Source organism: Coregonus clupeaformis, chromosome 6 (genome assembly GCF_020615455.1).
Source record: "Coregonus clupeaformis isolate EN_2021a chromosome 6, ASM2061545v1, whole genome shotgun sequence".
NCBI classification, from domain to species: Eukaryota; Metazoa; Chordata; class Actinopteri; order Salmoniformes; family Salmonidae; genus Coregonus; species Coregonus clupeaformis.
The window spans coordinates 27,883,514-27,905,292 of record NC_059197.1 but is presented as its reverse complement, the minus strand read 5'-3'; the positions used below and the strand labels follow the sequence as shown (position 1 = coordinate 27,905,292).

Genomic DNA, 21,779 nt, shown 5'->3' with positions numbered 1-21,779 from the left:
ACAGAATATCCCAAGAGAGCCATGTTTCCGTTTAACAAAGTATGTTACAGGCCTTGATGTCTCTCTGGAAAGAAATCCTTGCCCGGAGTTCGTCGATCTTGTTAACTAAAGACTGAACATTAGCGAGTAGTATACTTGGAAGCGGTGGGTGGTGTGCGCGCCTCCTAAGTCGAACCAGCAGGACGCTCCGAGTGCCTCTCCTCCGCCGGCAATGTTTTGGGTCAGCCGCTGGAATCAGTTCAGTTGCCCTGGGGAGAGCAAACAAAGGATCTGCTTTGGGAAAGTCGTATTCCTGGTCGTAATGCTGGTGAGTTACCGCCGCTCTGATTTCCAATTGTTTTCCCCGGCTGTATGTAATGATACAAAACACTTTGAGCTAATAATGTAAAAAATAATGCATAAAAAAACAAAATACTGCAAAGGTTCCTAAGAGCTAGTCGCGAAGCCGCCATCTTCGTCGGCGCCAGGTTGTCACACAATGTCCAATATGCTACATTTTATATACAAATACAGTGGGGAAAAAAAGTATTTAGTCAGCCACCAATTGTGCAAGTTCTCCCGCTTAAAAAGATGAGGCCTGTAATTTTCATCATAGGTACACGTCAACTATGAAGAAAAATCCCAGAAAAATCACATTGTAGGGTTTTTTATGAATTTATTTGCAAATTATGGTGGAAAATAAGTATTTGGTCACCTACAAACAAGCAAGATTTCTGGCTCTCACAGACCTGTAATTTCTTCTTTAAGAGGCTCCTCTGTCCTCCACTTGTTACCTGTATTAATGGCACCTGTTTGAACTTGTTATCTGTATAAAAGACACCTGTCCACAACCTCAAACATTCACACTCCAAACTCCACTATGGCCAAGACCAAAGAGCTGTCAAAGGACACCAGAAACAAAATTGTAGACCTGCACCAGGCTGGGAAGACTGAATCTGCAATAGGTAAGCAGCTTGGTTTGAAGAAATCAACTGTGGGAGCAATTATTAGGAAATGGAAGACATACAAGACCACTGATAATCTCCCTCGATCTGGGGCTCCACGCAAGATCTCACCCCGTGGGGTCAAAATGATCACAAGAACGGTGAGCAAAAATCCCAGAACCACACGGGGGGACCTAGTGAATGACCTGCAGAGAGCTGGGGCCAAAGTAACAAAGCCTACCATCAGTAACACACTACGCCGCCAGGGACTCAAATCCTGCAGTGCCAGACGTGTCCCCCTGCTTAAGCCAGTACATGTCCAGGCCCGTCTGAAGTTTGCTAGAGTGCATTTGGATGATCCAGAAGAGGATTGGGAGAATGTCATATGGTCAGATGAAACCAAAATAGAACTTTTTGGTAAAAACTCAACTCGTCGTGTTTGGAGGACAAAGAATGCTGAGTTGCATCCAAAGATCACCATACCTACTGTGAAGCATGGGGGTGGAAACATCATGCTTTGGGGCTGTTTTTTCTGCAAAGGGACCAGGACGACTGATCCGTGTAAAGGAAAGAATGAATGGGGCCATGTATCGTGAGATTTTGAGTGAAAACCTCCTTCCATCAGCAAGTGCATTGAAGATGAAACGTGGCTGGGTCTTTCAGCATGACAATGATCCCAAACACACCGCCCGGGCAACGAAGGAGTGGCTTCGTAAGAAGCATTTCAAGGTCCTGGAGTGGCCTAGCCAGTCTCCAGATCTCAACCCCATATAAAATCTTTGGAGGGAGTTGAAAGTCTGTGTTGCCCAGCGACAGCCCCAAAACATCACTGCTCTAGAGGAGATCTGCATGGAGGAATGGGCCAAAATACCAGCAACAGTGTGTGAAAACCTTGTGAAGACTTACAGAAAACTTTTGTTATTGACCAAATACTTATTTTCCACCATAATTTGCAAATAAATTCATTACAAATCCTACAATGTGATTTTCTGGATTTTTTTTTCTCATTTTGTCTGTCATGGTTGACGTGTACCTATGATGAAAATTACAGGCCTCTCTCATCTTTTTAAGTGGGAGAACTTGCACAATTGGTGGCTGACTAAATACTTTTTTCCCCCACTGTATACATACACACACACATACTGAGATCATGTGACACTTAAATAAAGTCCACCTGTGTTTAATCTAACTAATTATGTGACTTCGGAAGGTAATTGGTTGCACCAGATCTTATTTAGGGGCTTCATAGCAAAGGGGGTGAATACATATATATTGCACAATTGGTGGCTGACTAAATACTTTTTTCCCCCACTGTAAGTATTTGGTGTGATCAATGTTTAACCATGTACTAACAGTAGGAGAGATAGGTAGATTATGTGCTAGAGTGAATTATTGTCTCCAGACCTAGAAAACCCAATAGTGTTTGAACCCAGGTGTGGTGAGTCTCCTGAGTGATGCAGTGGTCTAAGGCACTGCATCGCAGTGCTAACTGTGCCACTAGAGATCCTGGTTCGAATCCAGGCTCTGTCGCAGCCGGCCGCGACCGGGAGACTCATGGGCGGCGCACAATTGGCCCAGCGTCGTCCAGGGTAGGGGAGGGAATGGCCGGCAGGGATGTAGCTCAGTTGATAGAGCATGGCGTTTGCAACGCCAGGGTTGTGGGTTCGATTCCCACGGGGGGCCAGTATAAAAAAAATATGTATTCACTAACTGTAAGTCGCTCTGGATAAGAGCGTCTGCTAAATGACTAAAATGTAAATGTAAAATGTGAGTAAGTACCTGTGTGGAGGCAAAGCCTCCATACGGGTTCTGCTGCTGGGCCAGCCAGCGGACGATGCCGGTGGAGTAGCCAAGCCCAAAGCCTGGCATCGAGGGGCCTGAGAGCAGCGCCAACAGCACGTAGGATGTCATCTCCACCTCCAGAGAGTCAGTCTTCGTCCCAGAAGCCTCTGCTCTCTCCCAGTGACGATTGCCACCTGTGGTCATTTTCATTGTCAGTGGCTGTTTCCCAGCAGTCAGACAGAAAGGTAGAGAGAGACAGACATTTTCACAAAGAGACAACACATACCTGAGGTAGCAGCTATCTTGTCCAGGTGGGTGATGAGCTTGGCCCTCATGTCCTGGTTTTGGGCCAGGGTGAAGGTGTAGGACAGCAGGGCCGTGGTGTAGGTGTTCTCCAGCTGGTCAGACACTGCTGCCCTCAGACACGCCAGACTCTTCTCCACCATGGGGTCCTGACACACCCACATACAAGAGGGTTGTGTTTATTAGGCACTAAACAGAGGAACACTGATTGAAACTGCGAGGGAATACCTGGACCAATAAGAAATGCACATTTTCAGTTGCAAAATGTTTACAGGTTTTCCATTGCGGTCCCTAATGAATATAACCCAGACCTTTTATCAGATCTTTAATATGGGTATGAGTACCGAATAATGTTAGCAATATAAATAAATGAACTAGTGTATACTGTGTACAGTGCCTTCGGAAAATATTCAAACCCGTTGACTTTTTCCACATTTTGTTATGTTACAGCCTTATTCTAAAATGGATTAAATAAAACATTTATTCAGCAATCTACACACAATACACCATAATGACAAAGCAAAAACAGGTTTAGAACTTTTTGCACATTTATTAAAAATAAAAAACAGAAATACCTTATTTACATAAGTATTCAGACCCTTTGCCATGAGACTCGAAATTGAGCTCAGGTGCATCCTGTATCCATTGATCATCCTTGAGATGTTTCTACAACTTGATTGGAGCCCATCTGTGGTAAATTCAATTGATTGGACATGATTTGGAAAGGCACACACCTGTCTATATAAGGTCCCACAGTTGACAGTGCATGTCAAAGCAAAAACCATGCTATGAGGTCAAAAGGAATTGTCCGTAGAGCTCTGAGATAGGATTGTGTCGAGGCACAGATCTGGGGAAGGGTACCAAAACATTTATGCAGCGTTGAAGGTCCCTAAGAACACAGTGGCTTCCATTCTTAAATGGAAGAAGTTTGGAACCACCAAGACTCTTACTAGAGCTGGCCGCCCAGCCAAACTGAGCAATCGGGGGAGAAGGGCCTTGGTCAGGGAGGTGACCAAGAACCTGATGGTCACTCAGAGAGCTCCAATGTTCCTCTGTGGAGATGGGAAAACCTTCCAGAAGGACAACCATCTATGCAGCACTCCACCAGTCAGGCCTTTATGGTAGAGTGGCCAGAGGGAAGCCACTGCTCAGTAAAAGGCACATGACAGCACGCTTGGAGTTTGCCAAAAGGCACCTAACGACTCTCAGACCATGAGAAACAAGACTCTCTGGTCTGATGAAACCAAAATGTAACTCTTTGGCCTGAATGCCAAGCGTCACGTCTGGAGGAAACTTGGCACCATCCCTACGGTGAAGCATGGCGGTGGCAGTATCATGCTGTGGGGATGTTTTTCAGCGGCAGGGACTGGGAGACCAGTCAGGATCGAGGGTAAGATGAACGGAGCAAAGTACAGAGAGATCCTTGATGAAAACCTGCTCCAGAGCGCTCAGGACCTCAGACTGGGGCGAAGGTTCACCTTCCAACAGGACAACGACCCTAAGCACACTGAAAAGACGATGCAGGACTGGCTTCGGGACAAGTCTCTGAATGTTGTTGAGTGGCCCAGCCAGAGCCCGGTCTTGAACCCGATCTAACATCTCTGGAGAGACCTGAAAATAGCTGTGCAGCAATGCTCCCCATCCAACCGGACAGAGCTTGAGAGGATCTGCAGAGAAGAATGGGAGAAACTCACCAAATACAGGTGTACCAAGCTTGTAGCGTCATACCCAAGAAGTCTCGGGGCTGAAATCACTGCCAAAAGGTGCTTCAACAAAGTACTGAGTAAAGAGTCTGAATACTTATGTAAAATGTGATATTTCACTTAATTCTTTATAAATTTGCAAAATTTTCAAAGAAAATTGCTTTGTCATTATGGGGTATTGTGTGTAGATTGACGAAGGGGGAAAAACTATGTAATACATTTTAGAATAAGGCTGTAACGTAACAAAATGTGAAAAAAGTCAAGGGGTCTGATATAACGGCTTTTGATACAGGATGTATTAATGCATGTTAACTCATAAGCTGCATGTGGGACAGAGGACAAGGACACGCCATGTGTTATTGGTGTCACGGGTTAGTGACAGAGGGTCGGTGTGCCTCGATAGATTGGGGGCCACTTGTGATAATCTTAGGTGTACGTGATGTAATGGCCTGGCTAGGGTGAAACACAATACCAAGTATGGGGATGCTATTGTGGTAGATGAGTGACACTCAATGATGGTTGGCAGATAATATAAAGAAGCAGCTCGGAGAGCATTATATAAACGGAAAGATTTTGTATGGAAGTCATTCATATGGCAGGAGGCTACGTCCGTACTGCCGGTCATTGAATCCATTATTGTAACCATTAAATAATGACTGAATCAACTCCCCGTTTGAGTGTCGACTACTCTCTTGCATCCGGAACTTCTCGATACCAGAAACTCATCATAACAGGGTCTGAATACTTTCCGAAGGGATGTTGTTTAACAAATTCTAATACATGGAAAGAGAGATGATAACTCACAGAAGTGTTGCCATCCAGCTCCAGCAGTGCAGTGGTGATGTAGGCAGTGAGCGACACCTGATCCCCGACCCCTCCCTACGACAACAAAGAATGATAGTAAACTTCATCCAACATCATACAGTACTCCCAGGTGCTAGAGTTTCAAAGTCACACTGATATCAACCGATATCAGGCAAAAATCATTGCAGTGTTTAAAATATTCGCATGATATGGTGCACAAAGATAAAGAACAGCGGTGGAAAAACTTTGTCAGGACTAGTCAGACAGAGGTCACTTTAGGGAGGTGGTGTATTTTCAGGACTGGCTAAAACATGCTTGGGATTGTTGTTGTGCTCAGCGTGTGCTCTTTTGTACTCCTTTGGGGCACACGTGGGGTCCTTAGGTCCTCCTTAACAGTACACTATCCCAGGTGTCAGTGCAATATGAATTATGTAAAGTACACATATTTGATGTTAGACTATGTATTATTACAAAGTATTTGGTTTGTTAGTTATTTAGGATTTTATGCCGACTCCAACATTGCACTGTAAATAGAATGGGACACTTTTGCACCAGATCCTCCTGCTGAATCTCTACCCTCAACGTTACCTTTTCACATTTGGTGGCAACAGTAGGATACTCCTCCTCCTCTTATTACCAACTGAGCTCTGAGTCCCATTTACCTTCATGCCGTTATGGAAGAGTTTCCCCACTGACGCAATGCAGCCATCCTTCTGCTGGTGACTGGCCAACCAGGCCTTGGCCTGGGCAATGTGGGTGGGGTCCACGAAGATGTAGGGCTTGGCCCCGCCAAAGGACTTCAGCACAAAGGAGGTGAGCCTGAGAGGACACAGAGCAGATGTCACTGGAGTTACTAGGACTAGATGTGGTGAGCCTTACCTAAACTATGGATCATATAATCTAGATAACAGTAGCCATACTGTATGTGCTGAAGCCAACTCTATATTTGCCACAGCACATACTAGAATGGATTTGAGACTATCACATTCCTACCTTGATTACATACTGCAAAAAAAGATCTATGAGAAGGTATTATGACTGTGAGGACTTCAATTAAACTGACCAGGTGTTTCCAGACTCATCGCTCTGCCCAAAGGCACTGTAGGAGCCATCGTCATGCTTGTAGTTGAGCTCTCTCTGGTAGCCTGCAACACAAATGGCCAAATGAACAAACACTCTCCTTCTAGGGACTTCTATTGTATGTGCAAGGTGCAGTTAACTGGTTCAGTGCCAAATATAGACAACAGGTTGTTGCTAGTCAGAGCTGAGATGCACACAGAAAAATGATCAGACAGCACAAACTGTCAGAGTGTTAATCTTTGCAGAGTCCTTTAAATCACAGCTCATTATTTAAAAAGTACAAGGCTTACAGTAAATTATCTTGTCATATCCCATTCTATGCATTACATTTAATTAAGCATTAGTCTTCAGAATAGATAGCAGTCTATTTCACCAGGGTTGTGTCCAGTAGGGATATTTTAACATTTTTATTGAGTAAAACGGGGAGTGCAGGCTGTAACTGAACATGTCTGATAATAATTGCTTGTTTTTCGTTGCAACATATTTTAAAACAGTTCGGCCATGTTGTGCCTTACTGAACTGGACCCAGCTCACTCACCACTCTCTAGGAAGCCTGTGGCCCTGGTCTGGATCTCCATGGTGAGCTGCCTGGTGCTCTGCAGGTAGTTGAGGATGTAGATGTTGGGAGCAAACAGCACCATGTTCTGCTCTCCACAGCCATAGGGCATCTGCAACAGGCTGTCCAGGTTCTTCATGGCCCGACCCATCAGGTCACCTGGTGAAAGAGACCAACAATCAAACATAGGTCTCTAGTCAATGGCAGTGTATATATTCGACCGGCAGATCCCGGTTTCTTACCCTAACCCTAAAATTAACCAACGGTTATCCCGATCCTCACCCATAACCTTAAGGCAATCATAGATCTGCAGGTTGAATAGTTGAATATCCACTTCCCTCGTCATGAATAGAGGGATGAACAATCCTTGCCTACACTTAATCTGCACCCAAATGGAAAACATATCCTGAAAATGTTGTAAAAATTAAGAATTAGGTGTGAAAACTCAGCAAAACAGATGGAGTATTCTCACCCAGTACTGAAAGGGAGGCCTTGGCAGAGCCCTCCACAAACACCTCAGGCAGCTTCAGAGAGATGTCCTTCTCCACTGGGCCCTCTGATGACAGGAGACAGATAAACGAGACAGACTGAGTTACTTGAGAACCGTTATAACCACTTAAAACATATCTGTAATCTAAACCAAAACAACTTAATCATCGGGGTAATTATGAGAAAGTATGACTGATAGAGGTCAGGAGATTACCTGCAGGGCAGAGCAGAGCGTTGTGGCTGACCGTCTCCTGGGTTCCCTCGGCCTAATAGAAGGAAAGCGACATTGAGAAAAGACAGACTACTGGCTTTCTTCAGTACCAAAATAAAACGGTCTAATGATGACAACTGTAATTCATTCTATTATAGAATTTATATGGTAAACACTTAAAGGTTAATTAAATGTTTTAGACCTGAATCGTAGACTTGCTATACAGGACAGACACTCACCTCCACCAGCAGTGTTTGCACAATGGTGTCAATGCGTCCTCTCTCTGGCACTGTGGCCACCTCGTTGCCGCAGAGCTCCTCAGTCTTCAATGCCTCAGCGCTCACTTTCACACTCACCTCCCCTATAGTTCAGGCCAGGGAGACATAAACATGCAAGTCTAGACCAGTCACCCATTAACCTGCCCCTCCCTCAGCTTGCTCCCTCTTACCCTCTCTTCCTATAGCCTCTCCTCTAAGTCACTCATGTACCCTGGCTCAACTGTTCCCTCCCTCCCTCCTCGTTCGTTCGTTCTACCCCCCATTCCTTCCGTCGTTCCTTCCCTCTCTCATTCCCTCGTTCCCTCCCTCCCTTTCTCCTATAACCACGGATACCCCCTGAGGGAGATCTTCCTGAGCATGCCATCAGATATCCCTCTTGACTTGTAAGTACAAGCGATTGTCAAAATGTCTTTACAGGGCTAGGATATACAGTTGAAGTCAGAAGTTTACATACACTTAGGTTGGAGTCATTAAAACTAGTTTTTCAACCACCACACAAATTTATTGTTAACAAACTATAGTTTTGGCAAGTCGGTTAGGACATCTACTTTGTGCATGACACAAGTAATTTTTCCAACAATTGTTTACAGAAAATGATGTCATGGCTTTAGAAGCTTCTGATAGGCTAATTGACATAATTTGAGTCAATTGGAGGTGTACCTGTGGATGTATTTCAAGGCCTACCTTCAAACTCATTGCCTCTTTGCTTGACATCATGGGAAAATCAAAAGAAATCAGCCAAGACCACAGAAAATAAATTGTAGACCTCCACAAGTCTGGTTCATCCTTGGGAGCAATTTCCAAACGCCTGAAGGTACCACGTTCATCTGTACAAACAATAGTACGCAAGTATAAACACTATGGGACCACGCAGCCGTCATACCGCTCAGGAAGGAGAAGTGTTCTGTCTCCTAGAGATGAACGTACTTTGGTGCGAAAAGTGCAAATCAATCCCAGAACAACAGCAAAGGACCTTGTGAAGATGCTGGAGGAAACAGGTACAAAAATATCTATATCCACAGTAAAACGAGTCCTTATCGACATAACCTGAAAGGCCGCTAAGCAAGGAAGAAGCCACTGCTCCAAAACCGCCATAAAGAAGCCAGACTACGGTTTGCAACTGCACATGGGGACAAAGATCGTACTTTTTGGAGAAATGTCCTCTTGTCTGATGAAACAAAAATAGAACTGTTTGGCCATAATGACCATCGTTATGTTTGGAGGAAAACGGGTGTGGCTTGCCAGCCGAAGAACACCATCCCAACCGTGAAGCACGGGGGTGGCAGCATCATGCTGTGGGGGTGCTTTGCTGCAGGAGGGACTGGTGTACTTCACAAAATAGATGGCATCATGAGAAAGGAAAATTATTACATTTACATTTTAGTCATTTAGCAGACGCTCTTATCCAGAGCGACTTACAGTGAGTGCATACATTATTTTTATTTTTTTTCATACTGGCCCCGCGTGGGAATCAAACCCAAAACCCTGGCGTTGCAAACGCCATGCTCTACCAATTGAGCTACATCTCTGCCGACAATTCCCTCCCCTACCCTGGATGACGCTGGGCCAATTGTGCGCCGGCCCATGGGTCTCCCGGTCGCGGCCGGCTACGACAGAGCCTGGATTCGAACCAGGATCTCTAGTGGCACAGCTAGCACTGCGATGCAGTGCCTTAGACCCCTGCGCCACTCGGGAGATAAATTATGTGGATCTATTGAAGCAACATCTCAAGACATCAGTCAGGAAGTTAAAGCTTGGTCGCAAATGGGTCTTTCAAATGGACAATGACCCCAAGCATACTTCCAAAGTTGTGGCAAAATGGCTTAAGGACAACAAAGTCAAGGTATTGGAGTGGTCATCACAAAGCCCTGACCTCAATCCTATAGAACAATTGTGGGCAGAACTGGAAAAGCGTGTGCGAGCAAGGAGGCCTACAAACCTGACTCAGTTACACCAGCTCTGTCAGGAGGAAATGGGCCAAAATTCACCCAACTTATTGTGGGAAGCTTGTGGAAGGCTACCCGAAACGTTTGACCCAAGTTAAACAATTTAAAGGCAATGCTACCAAATACTAATTGAGTGTATGTACACTTCTGACCCACTGGGAATGTGATGAAAGAAATAAAAGCTGAAATAAATCACTCTACTATTATTCTGACATTTCACAATCTTAAAATAAAGTAGTGATCCTAACTGAGCTAAGACAGTATTTACTAGGATTAAATGTCAGGAATTGTGAAAAACTGAGTTTAAATGTATTTAGCTAACGTTTATGTAAACTTCTGACTTACATTTTAGTCATTTAGCAGACGCTCTTATCCAGAGCGACTTACAGTTAGTGAGTGCATACATGTTCATACTGGCCCACCGTGGGAAACGAACCCACAACATTGGCGTTGCAAGCGCCATGCTCTACCAACTGAGCTACAAGGAATTCATTTGAGCCATGTCTATAAGATAAATAATGAATATTCTTAAATTTCAGTCTGACGAGAGCTGTGCAAAGTAAACAACCCTGTCCTTAGGCACCACAGTGGTACCACAGACGGCACAATTCCCATCCTACCCCTCCCCTTCAACATTTGCATGAATTAAGGGTATGGGTAGGTATAAGCAGTATAGTGGTGGAGTTACCACCATATTTCTTACACCTTACAGAAGGGTTAGGGGGCTAGGGCCAAGGTGCAGGGAGTAAATTGGGAGAGTCTATCGCAATAGCATTGTGATAGATTGACAGAGTACTGTATGGCTCACCCAGAGCAGTTGGGGTGAGGATCCACTTGAAGGTCCTGCTCTCCTCAGCACACAGACACAGGGTGTACTGGCAGCCTTCACATGGCCTGGCTGTGAACTGGTCCGACTCAGCTAGAGTCACCTTCACCTAGGAGAAACACATGGGGTCAATCTCAAGTCTTTCCTAGATCCATGCGTCCGCTCTTCTCTCGTCCTTAAAACATCAGAGCATCTACAGATTGTCTACAGGGACTATCCAAATGAAGTGGGACTAGAGAGGTAAAGAAAGAGACAATACTGGGAGGGCTTACCATGATACACTTGGAGAGGTAGTTGAACACTGTGGCCTTGAGTGTGAACACCTCCCCCCGGATGACAGAGTAGGGCAGTGTCAGGCTCACAAAGAAGGGTTGGAAGGCAGTGAGGCCAGTGTTGGGAGCCAGGCCAAAACCCACTGGGGAAGTACAGAACGCCCCTGCAGCCCACTTAGTGATGGTGTCTGGAACAGTCTTCTCAACATTCACTTTTCCTGTATCTCTGGTGGTGGTGAAAAGGGTGTAATAAAAACACAAAATGTATATTAACATTGGAACACATGATTAATGGTCAATTCAATAAATAAAACATTCTCCCAACCCCCCCTGACAAATGTACCCCTTGGACAAAAACCTGCCTGTAGTTTCAGTATTACCCTATTACAAGGCATTGTCAGCTTAGCACCCCATGAAAAGGGATGTGCGTTAAACTAAATATAAATGGACTACAAATATGGTGTCTGTTACAATGCTTACCCCACAGGCACCAGGTCCCAGATCCAGGTCTCTGGGAAGTATGTGCGGACGGTCTCCTTAGGCCCGTCAGAGGCTCCAGCTGCTGAGTGGTCTGGCATCATGTTGGCCATTGACACTGGAGCATCACTGTCATCTACTGATTTCAAACGGATATCTGTAAATAGAAACTAATCCTTTACAGTGAGGGAAAAAAGTATTTGATCCCCTGCTGATTTTGTACGTTTGCCCACTGACAAAGAAATGATCAGTCTATCATTTTAATGGTAGGTTAATTTGAACAGTGAGAGAAAGAATAACAAAAAAATCCTGAAAAACGCATGTCAAAAATGTTATAAATTGATTAGCATTTTATTGAGGGAAATACGTATTTGACCCCTCTCAATCAGAAAGATTTCTGGCTCCCAGGTGTCTTTTATACAGGTAACGAGCTGAGATTAGGAGCACACTCTTAAAGGGAGTGCTCCGAATCTCAGTTTGTTACCTGTATAAAAGACACCTGTCCACAGAAGCAATCAATCAATCAGATTCCAAACTCTCCACCATGGCCAAGATCAAAGAGCTCTCCAAGGATGTCAGGGACAAGATTGTAGACCTACACAAGGCTGGAATGGGCTACAAGACCATCGCCAAGCACCTTGGTGAGAAGGTGACAACAGTTGGTGCGATTATTCGCAAATGGAAGAAACACAAAATAACTTTCAATCTCCCTCGGCCTGGAGCTCCATGCAAGATCTCACCTCGTGGAGTTGCAATGATCATGAGAACGGTGAGGAATCAGCCCAGAACTACACAGGAGGATCTTGTAAATGATCTCAAGGCAGCTGGGACCATAGTCACCAAGAAAACAATTGGTAACACTACGCCGTGAAGGACTGAAATCCTGCAGCGCCCGCAAGGTCCCCCTGCTCAAGAAAGCACATATTCATGCCCGTCTGAAGTTTGAATGATTCAGAGGAGATCTGGGTGAAAGTGTTGTGGTCAGATGAGACCAAAATTGAGCTCTTTGGTATCAACTCAACTCGCCGTGTTTGGAGAAGGAGGAATGCTACCTATGACCCCAAGAACACCATCCCCACTGTCAAACATGGAGGTGAAAATATTATGCTTTGGGGGTGTTTTTCTGCTAAGGGGACAGGACAACTTCCCCGCATCAAATGGACGGGGCCATGTACCGTCAAATCTTGGGTGAGAACCTCCTTCCCTCAGCCAGGGCATTGAAAATAGGTCGTAGATGGGTATTCCAGCATGACAATGACCCAAAACACACGGCCAAGGCAACAAAGGAGTAGCTCAAGAAGAAGCACATTAAGGTCCTGGAGTGGCCTAGCCAGTCCCCAGACCTTAATCATATAGAAAATCTGTGGAGGGAGCTGAAGGTTTGAGTTGCCAAACATCAGCCTCGAAACCTTAATGACTTGGAGAAGATCTGCAAAGAGGAGTGGGACAAAATCCCACCTGAGATGTGTGCAAACCTGGTGGCCAACTACAAGAAACGTCTGACCTCTGTGATTGCCAAAAAGGGTTTTGCCACCAGGTACTAAATCATGTTTTGCAGAGGGGTCAAATATTTATTTCCCTCATTAAAATGCGAATCAATTCATAACATTTTTGACATGCGTTTTCCTGGATTTTGTTTTTGTTATTCTGTCTCTCACTGTTCAAATAAACCTACCATTAAAAGTATAGACTGATCAAGTCTTTGTCAGTGGGCAAACGTACAAAATCAGCAGGGGATCAAATACATTTTTCCCCTCACTGTATTAGGTTAAGACTAGAAAAGTTCGAACATTAGAATATATCATACTTTCTCCGTTTATGCCATATTCCATTATAGATAGTATGTGACAGTCGTAAGGTTTTTTCACGTCGGAGTTTGTCAGGATCTTGATTCCAACTTCCTAAAATTAGAAGTACAGAAAATGGTAAAACAGTGTCCGGGAGTAAAGGCTATTTTATCATGCCGTATTTCAGTTTTGCTAAATTATGTGGGTATTAGTTTAAAAACCCGAACATTTTTGAAATTACGGTGTATACAGTTGCTTGCGAAAGTATTCACCCCCCTTGGCATTTTTCCTATTTTGTTGCCTTACAACCTGGAATTAAAATGGATTTTTGGGGGTTTGTATCATTTGATTTACACAACATGCCTACCACTTTGCAGATGCAAAATATCTTTTTTGTGAAACAAACAAGAAATAAGACAAAAAAACAGAACACTTGATTCACCCCCCAGACCATATGACATTCTCCCAATCCTCTTCTGGATCATCCAAATGCACTCTAGCAAACTTCAGACGGGCCTGGACATGTACTGGCTTAAGCAGGGGGACACGTCTGGCACTGCAGGATTTGAGTCCCTGGCGGCGTAGTGTGTTACTGATGGTAGGCTTTGTTACTTTGGTCCCAGCTCTCTGCAGGTCATTCACTAGGTCCCCCCGTGTGGTTCTGGGATTTTTGCTCACCGTTCTTGTGATCATTTTGACCCCACGGGGTGAGATCTTGCGTGGAGCCCCAGATCGAGGGAGATTATCAGTGGTCTTGTATGTCTTCCATTTACTAATAATTGCTCCCACAGTTGATTTCTTCAAACCAAGCTGCTTACCTATTGCAGATTCAGTCTTCCCAGCCTGGTGCAGGTCTACAATTTTGTTTCTGGTGTCCTTTGACAGCTCTTTGGTCTTGGCCATAGTGGAGTTTGGAGTGTGACTGTTTGAGGTTCAATGCTTCAATTCTCTTACTGCGGGAAGGAGGTTGTTGGCCAAGATCTCGCAATACATCGCCCCATCCATCCTCCCCTCAATACGGTGCAGTCGACTTGTCCCCTTTGCAGAAAAGCATCCCCAAAGAATGATGTTTCCACCTCCATGCTTCACGGTTGGGATGGTGTTCTTGGGGTTGTACTCATCCTTCTTCTTCCTCCAAACACAACGAGTGGAGTTTAGACCAAAAAGCTATATTTTTGTCTCATCAGACCACATGACCTTCTCCCATTCCTCCTCTGGATCATCCAGATGGTCATTGGCAAACTTCAGACGGGCCTGGACATGCGCTGGCTTGAGCAGGGGGACCTTGCGTGCGCTGCAGGATTGTAATCCATGACGGCGTAGTGTGTTACTAATGGTTTTCTTTGAGACTGTGGTCCCAGCTCTCTTCAGGTCATTGACCAGGTCTTGCCGTGTAGTTCTGGGCTGATCCCTCACCTTCCTCATGATCATTGATGCCCCACGAGGTGAGATCTTGCATGGAGCCCCAGACCGAGGGTGATTGACCGTCATCTAGAACTTCTTCCATTTTCTAATAATTGTGCCAACAGTTGTTGCCTTCTCACCAAGCTGCTTGCCTATTGTCCTGTAGCCCATCCCAGCCATGTGCAGGTCTACAATTTTATCCCTGATGTCCTTACACAGCTCTCTGGTCTTGGCCATTGTAGAGGTTGGAGTCTGTTTGATTGAGTGTGTGGACAGGTGTCTTTTATACAGGTAACGAGTTCAAACAGGTGCAGTTAATACAGGTAATGTGTGGAGAACAGGAGGGCTTCTTAAAGAAAAACGAACAGGTCTGTGAGAGCCAGAATTCTTACTGGTTGGTAGGTGATCAAATACTTATGTCATGCAATGTGATTTTCGTTTTAGATTATGTCTCTCACAGTTGAAGTGTACCTATGATAAAAATTACAGACCTCTACATGCTTTGTAAGTAGGAAAACCTGCAAAATTGGCAGTGTATCAAATACTTGTTCTCCCCACTGTGTGTGTGTGTGTGTATATATATATATATATATATACACAGCTCCAAAAAATAAAGGGAACACTAAAATAACACATCCTAGATCTGAATGAATGAAATAATTGTATTAAATACTTTTTTCTTTACATAGTTGAATGTGCTGACAACAAAATCACACAAAAATTATCAATGGAAATCAAATGTATCAAACCATGGAGGTCTGGATTTGGAGTCACCCTCAAAATTAAAGTGGAAAACCACACTACAGGCTGATCCAACTTTGATGTAATGTCCTTAAAACAAGTCAAAATGAGGCTCAGTAGTGTGTGTGGCCTCCACGTGCCTGTATGACCTCCCTACAACGCCTGGGCATGCTCCTGATGAGGTGGCGGATGGGCTCCTGAGGGATCTCCTCCCAGACCTGGACTAAAGCATCCGCCAACTCCTGGACAGTCTGTGGTGCAACGTGGCATTGGTGGATGGAGCGAGACATGATGTCCCAGATGTGCTCAATTGGATTCAGGTCTGGGGAACGGGCGGGCCAGTCCATAGCATCAATGCCTTGCTCTTGCAGGAACTGCTGACACACTCCAGCCACGAGGTCTAGCATTGTCTTGCATTAGGAGGAACCCAGGGCCAACCGCACCAGCATATGGTCTCACAAGGGGTCTGAGGATCTCATCTCGGTACCTAATGGCAGTCAGGCTACCTCTGGCGAGCACATGGAGGGCTGTGCGGCCCCCCAAAGAAATGCCACCCCACACCATGACTGACCTACCGCCAAACCGGTCATGCTGGAGGATGTTGCAGGCAGCAGAACGTTCTCCACAGCGTCTCCAGACTCTGTCACATCTGTCACATGTGCTCAGTGTGAACCTGCTTTCATCTGTGAAGAGCACAGGGCGCCAGTGGCGAATTTGCCAATCTTGGTGTTCTCTGGCAAATGCCAAACGTCCTGCACGGTGTTGGGCTGTAAGCACAACCCCCACCTGTGGACGTTGGGCCCTCATACCACCCTTATGGAGTCTGTTTCTGACCGTTTGAGCAGACACATGCACATTTGTGGCCTGCTGGAGGTCATTTTGCAGGGCTCTGGCAGTGCTCCTCCTGCTCCTCCTTGCACAAAGGCGGAGGTAGCAGTCCTGCTGCTGGGTTGTTGCCCTCCTACGGCCTCCTCCACGTCTCCTGATGTACTGGCCTGTCTCCTGGTAGCGCCTCCATGCTCTGGACACTACGCTGACAGACACAGCAAACCTTCTTGCCACAGCTCGCATTGATGTGCCATCCTGGATGAGCTGCACTACCTGAGCCACTTGTGTGGGTTGTAGACTCCGTCTCATGCTACCACTAGAGTGAAAGCACCGCAAGCATTCTAAAGTGACCAAAACATCAGCCAGGAAGAACTGGAACTGAGAAGTGGTCTGTGGTCACCTCCTGCAAAACCAGTCCTTATTGGGGGTGTCTTGCTAATTGCCTATCATTTCCACCTGTTGTCTATTCCATTTGCACAACAGCATGTGAAATGTATTGTCAATCAGTGTTGCTTCCTAAGTGGACAGTTTGATTTCACAGAAGTGTGATTGACTTGGAGTTACAATGTGTTGTTTAAGTGTTCCCTTTTTTGAGCTATATATATATATATATATATATATATATATATATATATATATATATATATATATATATACATACATACACACAGTGGGGGAAAAAATATTTAGTCAGCCACCAATTGTGCAAGTTCTCCCACTTAAAAAGATGAGAGAGGCCTGTAATTTTCATCATAGGTACACGTCAACTATGACAGACAAGTTTGAACAAGTTTGAACTCAAACAGTCACACTCCAAACTCCACTATGGCAAAGACCAAAGAGCTGTCAAAGGACACCAGAAACAAAATTGTAGACCTGCACCAGGCTGGGAAGACTGAATCTGCAATAGGTAAGCAGCTTGGTTTGAAGAAATCAACTGTGGGAGCAATTATTAGGAAATGGAAGACATACAAGACCACTGATAATCTCCCTCGATCTGGGGCTCCACGCAAGATCTCACCCCGTGGGGTCAAAATGATCACAAGAACGGTGAGCAAAAAATCCCAGAACCACACGGGGGGACCTAGTGAATGACCTGCAGAGAGCTGGGACCAAAGTAACAAAGCCTACCATCAGTAACACACTACGCCGCCAGGGAATCAAATCCTGCAGTGCCAGACGTGTCCCCCTGCTTAAGCCAGTACATGTCCAGGCCCGTCTGAAGTTTGCTAGAGTGCATTTGGATGATCCAGAAGAGGATTGGGAGAATGTCATATGGTCAGATGAAACCAAAATAGAACTTTTTGGTAAAAACTCAACTCGTCGTGTTTGGAGGACAAAGAATGCTGAGTTGCATCCAAAGAACACCATACCCACTGTGAAGCTTGGGGGTGGAAACATCATGCTTTGGGGCTGTTTTTCTGCAAAGGGACCAGGACGACTGATCCGTGTAAAGGAAAGAATGAATGGGGCCATGTATCGTGAGATTTTGAGTGAAAACCTCCTTCCATCAGCAAGGGCATTGAAGATGAAACGTGGCTGGGTCTTTCAGCATGACAATGATCTCAAACACACCGCCCGGGCAACGAAGGAGTGGCTTCGTAAGAAGCATTTCAAGGTCCTGGAGTGGCCTAGCCAGTCTCCAGATCCCAACCCCATAGAAAATCTTTGGAGGGAGTTGAAAGTCCGTGTTGCCCAGCGACAGCCCCAAAACATCACTGCTCTAGAGGAGATCTGCATGGAGGAATGGGCCAAAATACCAGCAACAGTGTGTGAAAACCTTGTGAAGACTTACAGAAAACGTTTGACCTGTGTCATTCCCAACAAAGGGTATATTACAAAGTATTGAGAAACTTTTGTTATTGACCAAATACTTATTTTCCACCATAATTTGCAAATAAATTCATTACAAATCCTACAATGTGATTTTCTGGATTTTTTTTCTCATTTTGTCTGTCATAGTTGACGTGTACTTATGATGAAAATTACAGGCCTCTCTCATCTTTTTAAGTGGGAGAACTTGCACAATTGGTGGCTGACTAAATACTTTTTTCCCCCACTGTATACATACACACACACATACTGAGATCATGTGACACTTAAATAAAGTCCACCTGTGTTTAATCTAACTAATTATGTGACTTCGGAAGGTAATTGGTTGCACCAGATCTTATTTAGGGGCTTCATAGCAAAGGGGGTGAATACATATGCACGCATCACTTTTCCGTTATTCTATTTTTTAACTTTTTTGAAACAAATAATTTTTTTCTTTCCACTTCACCAAATTTGGACTATTTTGTGTATGTCCATTACATTAACAAATAAAAATCTATTTAAATTACAGGTTGTAATGCAACAAAATAGGAAAAACGCCAAGGGGGATAAATACTTTCGCTAGGCACTATAGGTCTTCACAGACCGCATTCCAGTTCAATTAATTCAGTGTCTACTTTCTTACTTAAATATTAAGTATTTATTTATACATTTTCCATATTCTAAACAGACAAAAACAGCAAACTTATTTGAGCCTCTTACTTTAAAGATGTGGTAAACATCGTTTTTTTCGTTGTTGGGGCCAAACCAGAATGAGCGTTTTTTCCTATTAGGTACGGGTGGTGCTTCAAACTCCTCGCTCAGTTCAAGTGCAGGGAGCACTTCCATCTCCTCTTCAATGATTGGAGGAAATGGTTGGCATGGGTAGGGGTCAAAGTCTTCTACTCTGTATGAATATCCAGACAACTTCTGAACAGGCAGCTGACTGAAGACCTGCAGAGAGAGATGTAATCCACAACATCTTGACATGGTCAGAGCGTGGTCGGTGCATGGTCAGAGTGTGATCAGAAAGTGGTTACAGGGTCAGTACATAGTCAGGACAAGGTCAGTGCATAGGATAACACCTGGGTTAAATACATATGGCAAATACTGGATCTGTACTCGATTTAGCTTGAGTGGTACAAGAGAATCAACGAAATAGTCCCAAGTTAAAACTTCTGAACTTTAAGTATCAGACAGTGGTTAATACATGGTCAGAGGAAGCATTTGAGTCATTTAGCAGACACTCTTATCCAGAGCGACTTACAAGAGCAATTAGGGTTAAGTGCCTTGCTCAAGGGCACATCAACAGATTTTTCACCTAATCGGCTCGGGGATTAGAACCAGCGACCTTTCGGTTACTGGCACTACGCTCTTAACCACTAAGCTACCTGCCGCCTATTAATGACATCATCTGTGTGCATCGTGATTTTTAACCAATTGTGAAGGAGCCATTTCCTACTAATTGGTTGACGTCGTTGGAAACTCTTACCTTCCTTTATTAATACGGAACATAGAAATGCAACGTTTTCACATGTTGTTGGGGCGGTGCTGGAGGTGAATATGCAGTTCACAAAAACCCAATCCCTTTAAAGTGCTTGGCATATTACTCTTTAAGCAGATTGAGTGAGTTTTTTAAAAGCAGTAAGAGCACATGCCATTTGTACTGAACAAATCAGCATATTGCAAACACTCATTTGGACGTTTTACTTATCCAAGTTCTGTGTTGTTGACTCGAAGCAAAGTAACTAATAGTGTTTGTTAGGAACTCATTAACACTGTGGGACTGTGCCAGATATTATATAACTGTTGGACTGAAAATAGAACCAGCTCTAGCTCAATAAACTGTTACTGTTGAAATGTTGGCTAGATAATGTGGATCACATTGTTTGCCTTCTATTCTTTGTATTTCCTGCCCTGAATATCACACGTTGTGTAACTGCAAAGCAGCTAAGACCTCATTCTGCTCGCAGACAATCACACGTGTCCTCTGTAGCTCAATGTGGTCCTCTGTAGCTCAATTGGTAGAGCACGGCGCTTGTAACGCCAGGGTAGTGGGTTCGATCCCCGGGACCACCCATACGTAAAATGTATGCACACATGACTGTAAGTCGCTTTGGATAAAAGCGTCTGCTAAATGGCATATTATTATTATTATTATTAGGAAGCTGAAAGTGAGCTGAATCCTATCTTGAAATACATGGATGCACAAAAACAATGCCAAAAGAGGATGTGTGATCAGCTCAGTGTGGTGAGTCAACAGTTAGTAAGTGAATGTGTGATGGGCTGTGTCCTGTCCCAAATGGCACCCTATTTCCAATATAGTGCACCACTTTTGACCAGACCCCTATGTGGCCCTGGTCAAAAGTTGTGTACTACAAAGGGAATAGGGTGCAATTTGGGACGCAGCCATGGAGAACGTACAGAGTCTAGGCTGAGCTCCTGTTCAGGCTGTAGCAGCAGCACACTCTGGTCAATGGCCCTGAGAGAACACAGAGACCCTGGGTGGGCCTGGATGCTCAGAGAGGTCTTCTCCCCTGGCAACTCCTGGAGGGCCGAGAACGTCAGGGACACCTGGAGAGGCGAAAAGAGGGAGACACCACAGCTATGTTTAAATATACCTATACTAGCATACCACTTAGAATACATGTCCAACACATTGCTTCATAAATATATCTACAGTGCCTTCAGAAAGTATTCATACCTCTTGACTTATTCCACATTTTGTTGTGTTACAGCCTGAATTCAAAATGGATTAAATATGTTTTTTTCTCTCTCACACACAACCCCATAACGACAAAGTGAAAACACATTTTTAGAAATATATTTAAAATGAAATACAGAAATCTAATTTACATACAGTGAGGGAAAAAATTATTTGATCCCCTGCTGATTTTGTATGTTTGCCCACTGACAAAGAAATGATCAGTCTATAATTGTAATGGTAGGTTTATTTGAACAGTGAGAGACAGAATAACAACAAAAAAATCCAGAAAAACACATGTCAAAAATGTTAAATTGATTTGCATTTTAAATGAGGGAAATAAGTATTTGACCCCCTCTCAATCAGAAAGATTTGTCTCCCAGGTGTCTTTTATACAGGTAACGAGCTGAGATTAGGAGCACACTCTTAAAGGGAGTGCTCCTAATCTCAGTTTGTTACCTGTATAAAAGACACCTGTCCACAGAAGAAATCAATCAATCAGACTCCAAACTCTCCACCATGGCCAAGACCAAAGAGCTCTCCAAGGATGTCAGGGACAAGATTGTAGACCTACACAAGGCTGGAATGGGCTACAAGACCATCGCCAAGCAGCTTGGTGAGAAGGTGACAACAGTTGGTGCGATTATTCGCAAATGGAAGAAACACAAAAGAACTGTCAATCTCCCTCGGCCTGGGACTCCATGCAAGATCTCACCTCGCGGAGTTGCAATGATCATGAGAACGGTGAGGAATCAACCCAGAACTACACGGGAGGATCTTGTCAATGATCTCAAGGCAGCTGGGACCATAGTCACCAAGAAAACAATTGGTAACACACTTCGCCGTGAAGGAC

The 21,779-nt window shown here is 44.4% G+C and overlaps 1 protein-coding gene across 3 annotated transcripts in view; it reads right to left on the bottom strand.

The window, feature by feature from the left end:
• Positions 1–21,779, bottom strand: part of LOC121567612 (alpha-2-macroglobulin) — a 49,957-nt gene that overhangs the window by 10,446 nt on the left and 17,732 nt on the right. The window contains exons 15-29 of one of the 3 annotated variants that reach the window (XM_041877792.2): positions 20,647–20,796; positions 18,946–19,176; positions 13,458–13,551; positions 11,654–11,807; positions 11,174–11,399; positions 10,884–11,010; positions 8,091–8,212; positions 7,855–7,906; positions 7,624–7,707; positions 7,134–7,310; positions 6,579–6,660; positions 6,178–6,334; positions 5,516–5,590; positions 2,992–3,157; positions 2,703–2,899 (exon numbers count right to left, since the gene is read on the bottom strand). In XM_041877792.2, the coding sequence (XP_041733726.1) occupies positions 2,703–2,899; positions 2,992–3,157; positions 5,516–5,590; positions 6,178–6,334; positions 6,579–6,660; positions 7,134–7,310; positions 7,624–7,707; positions 7,855–7,906; positions 8,091–8,212; positions 10,884–11,010; positions 11,174–11,399; positions 11,654–11,807; positions 13,458–13,551; positions 18,946–19,176; positions 20,647–20,796 (2,094 nt within the window). The remainder of the gene's footprint in view (positions 1–2,702; positions 2,900–2,991; positions 3,158–5,515; positions 5,591–6,177; positions 6,335–6,578; positions 6,661–7,133; positions 7,311–7,623; positions 7,708–7,854; positions 7,907–8,090; positions 8,213–10,883; positions 11,011–11,173; positions 11,400–11,653; positions 11,808–13,457; positions 13,552–18,945; positions 19,177–20,646; positions 20,797–21,779) is intronic. The other 2 variants (XM_041877793.2, XM_041877794.2) reach the window with 2 other exon arrangements.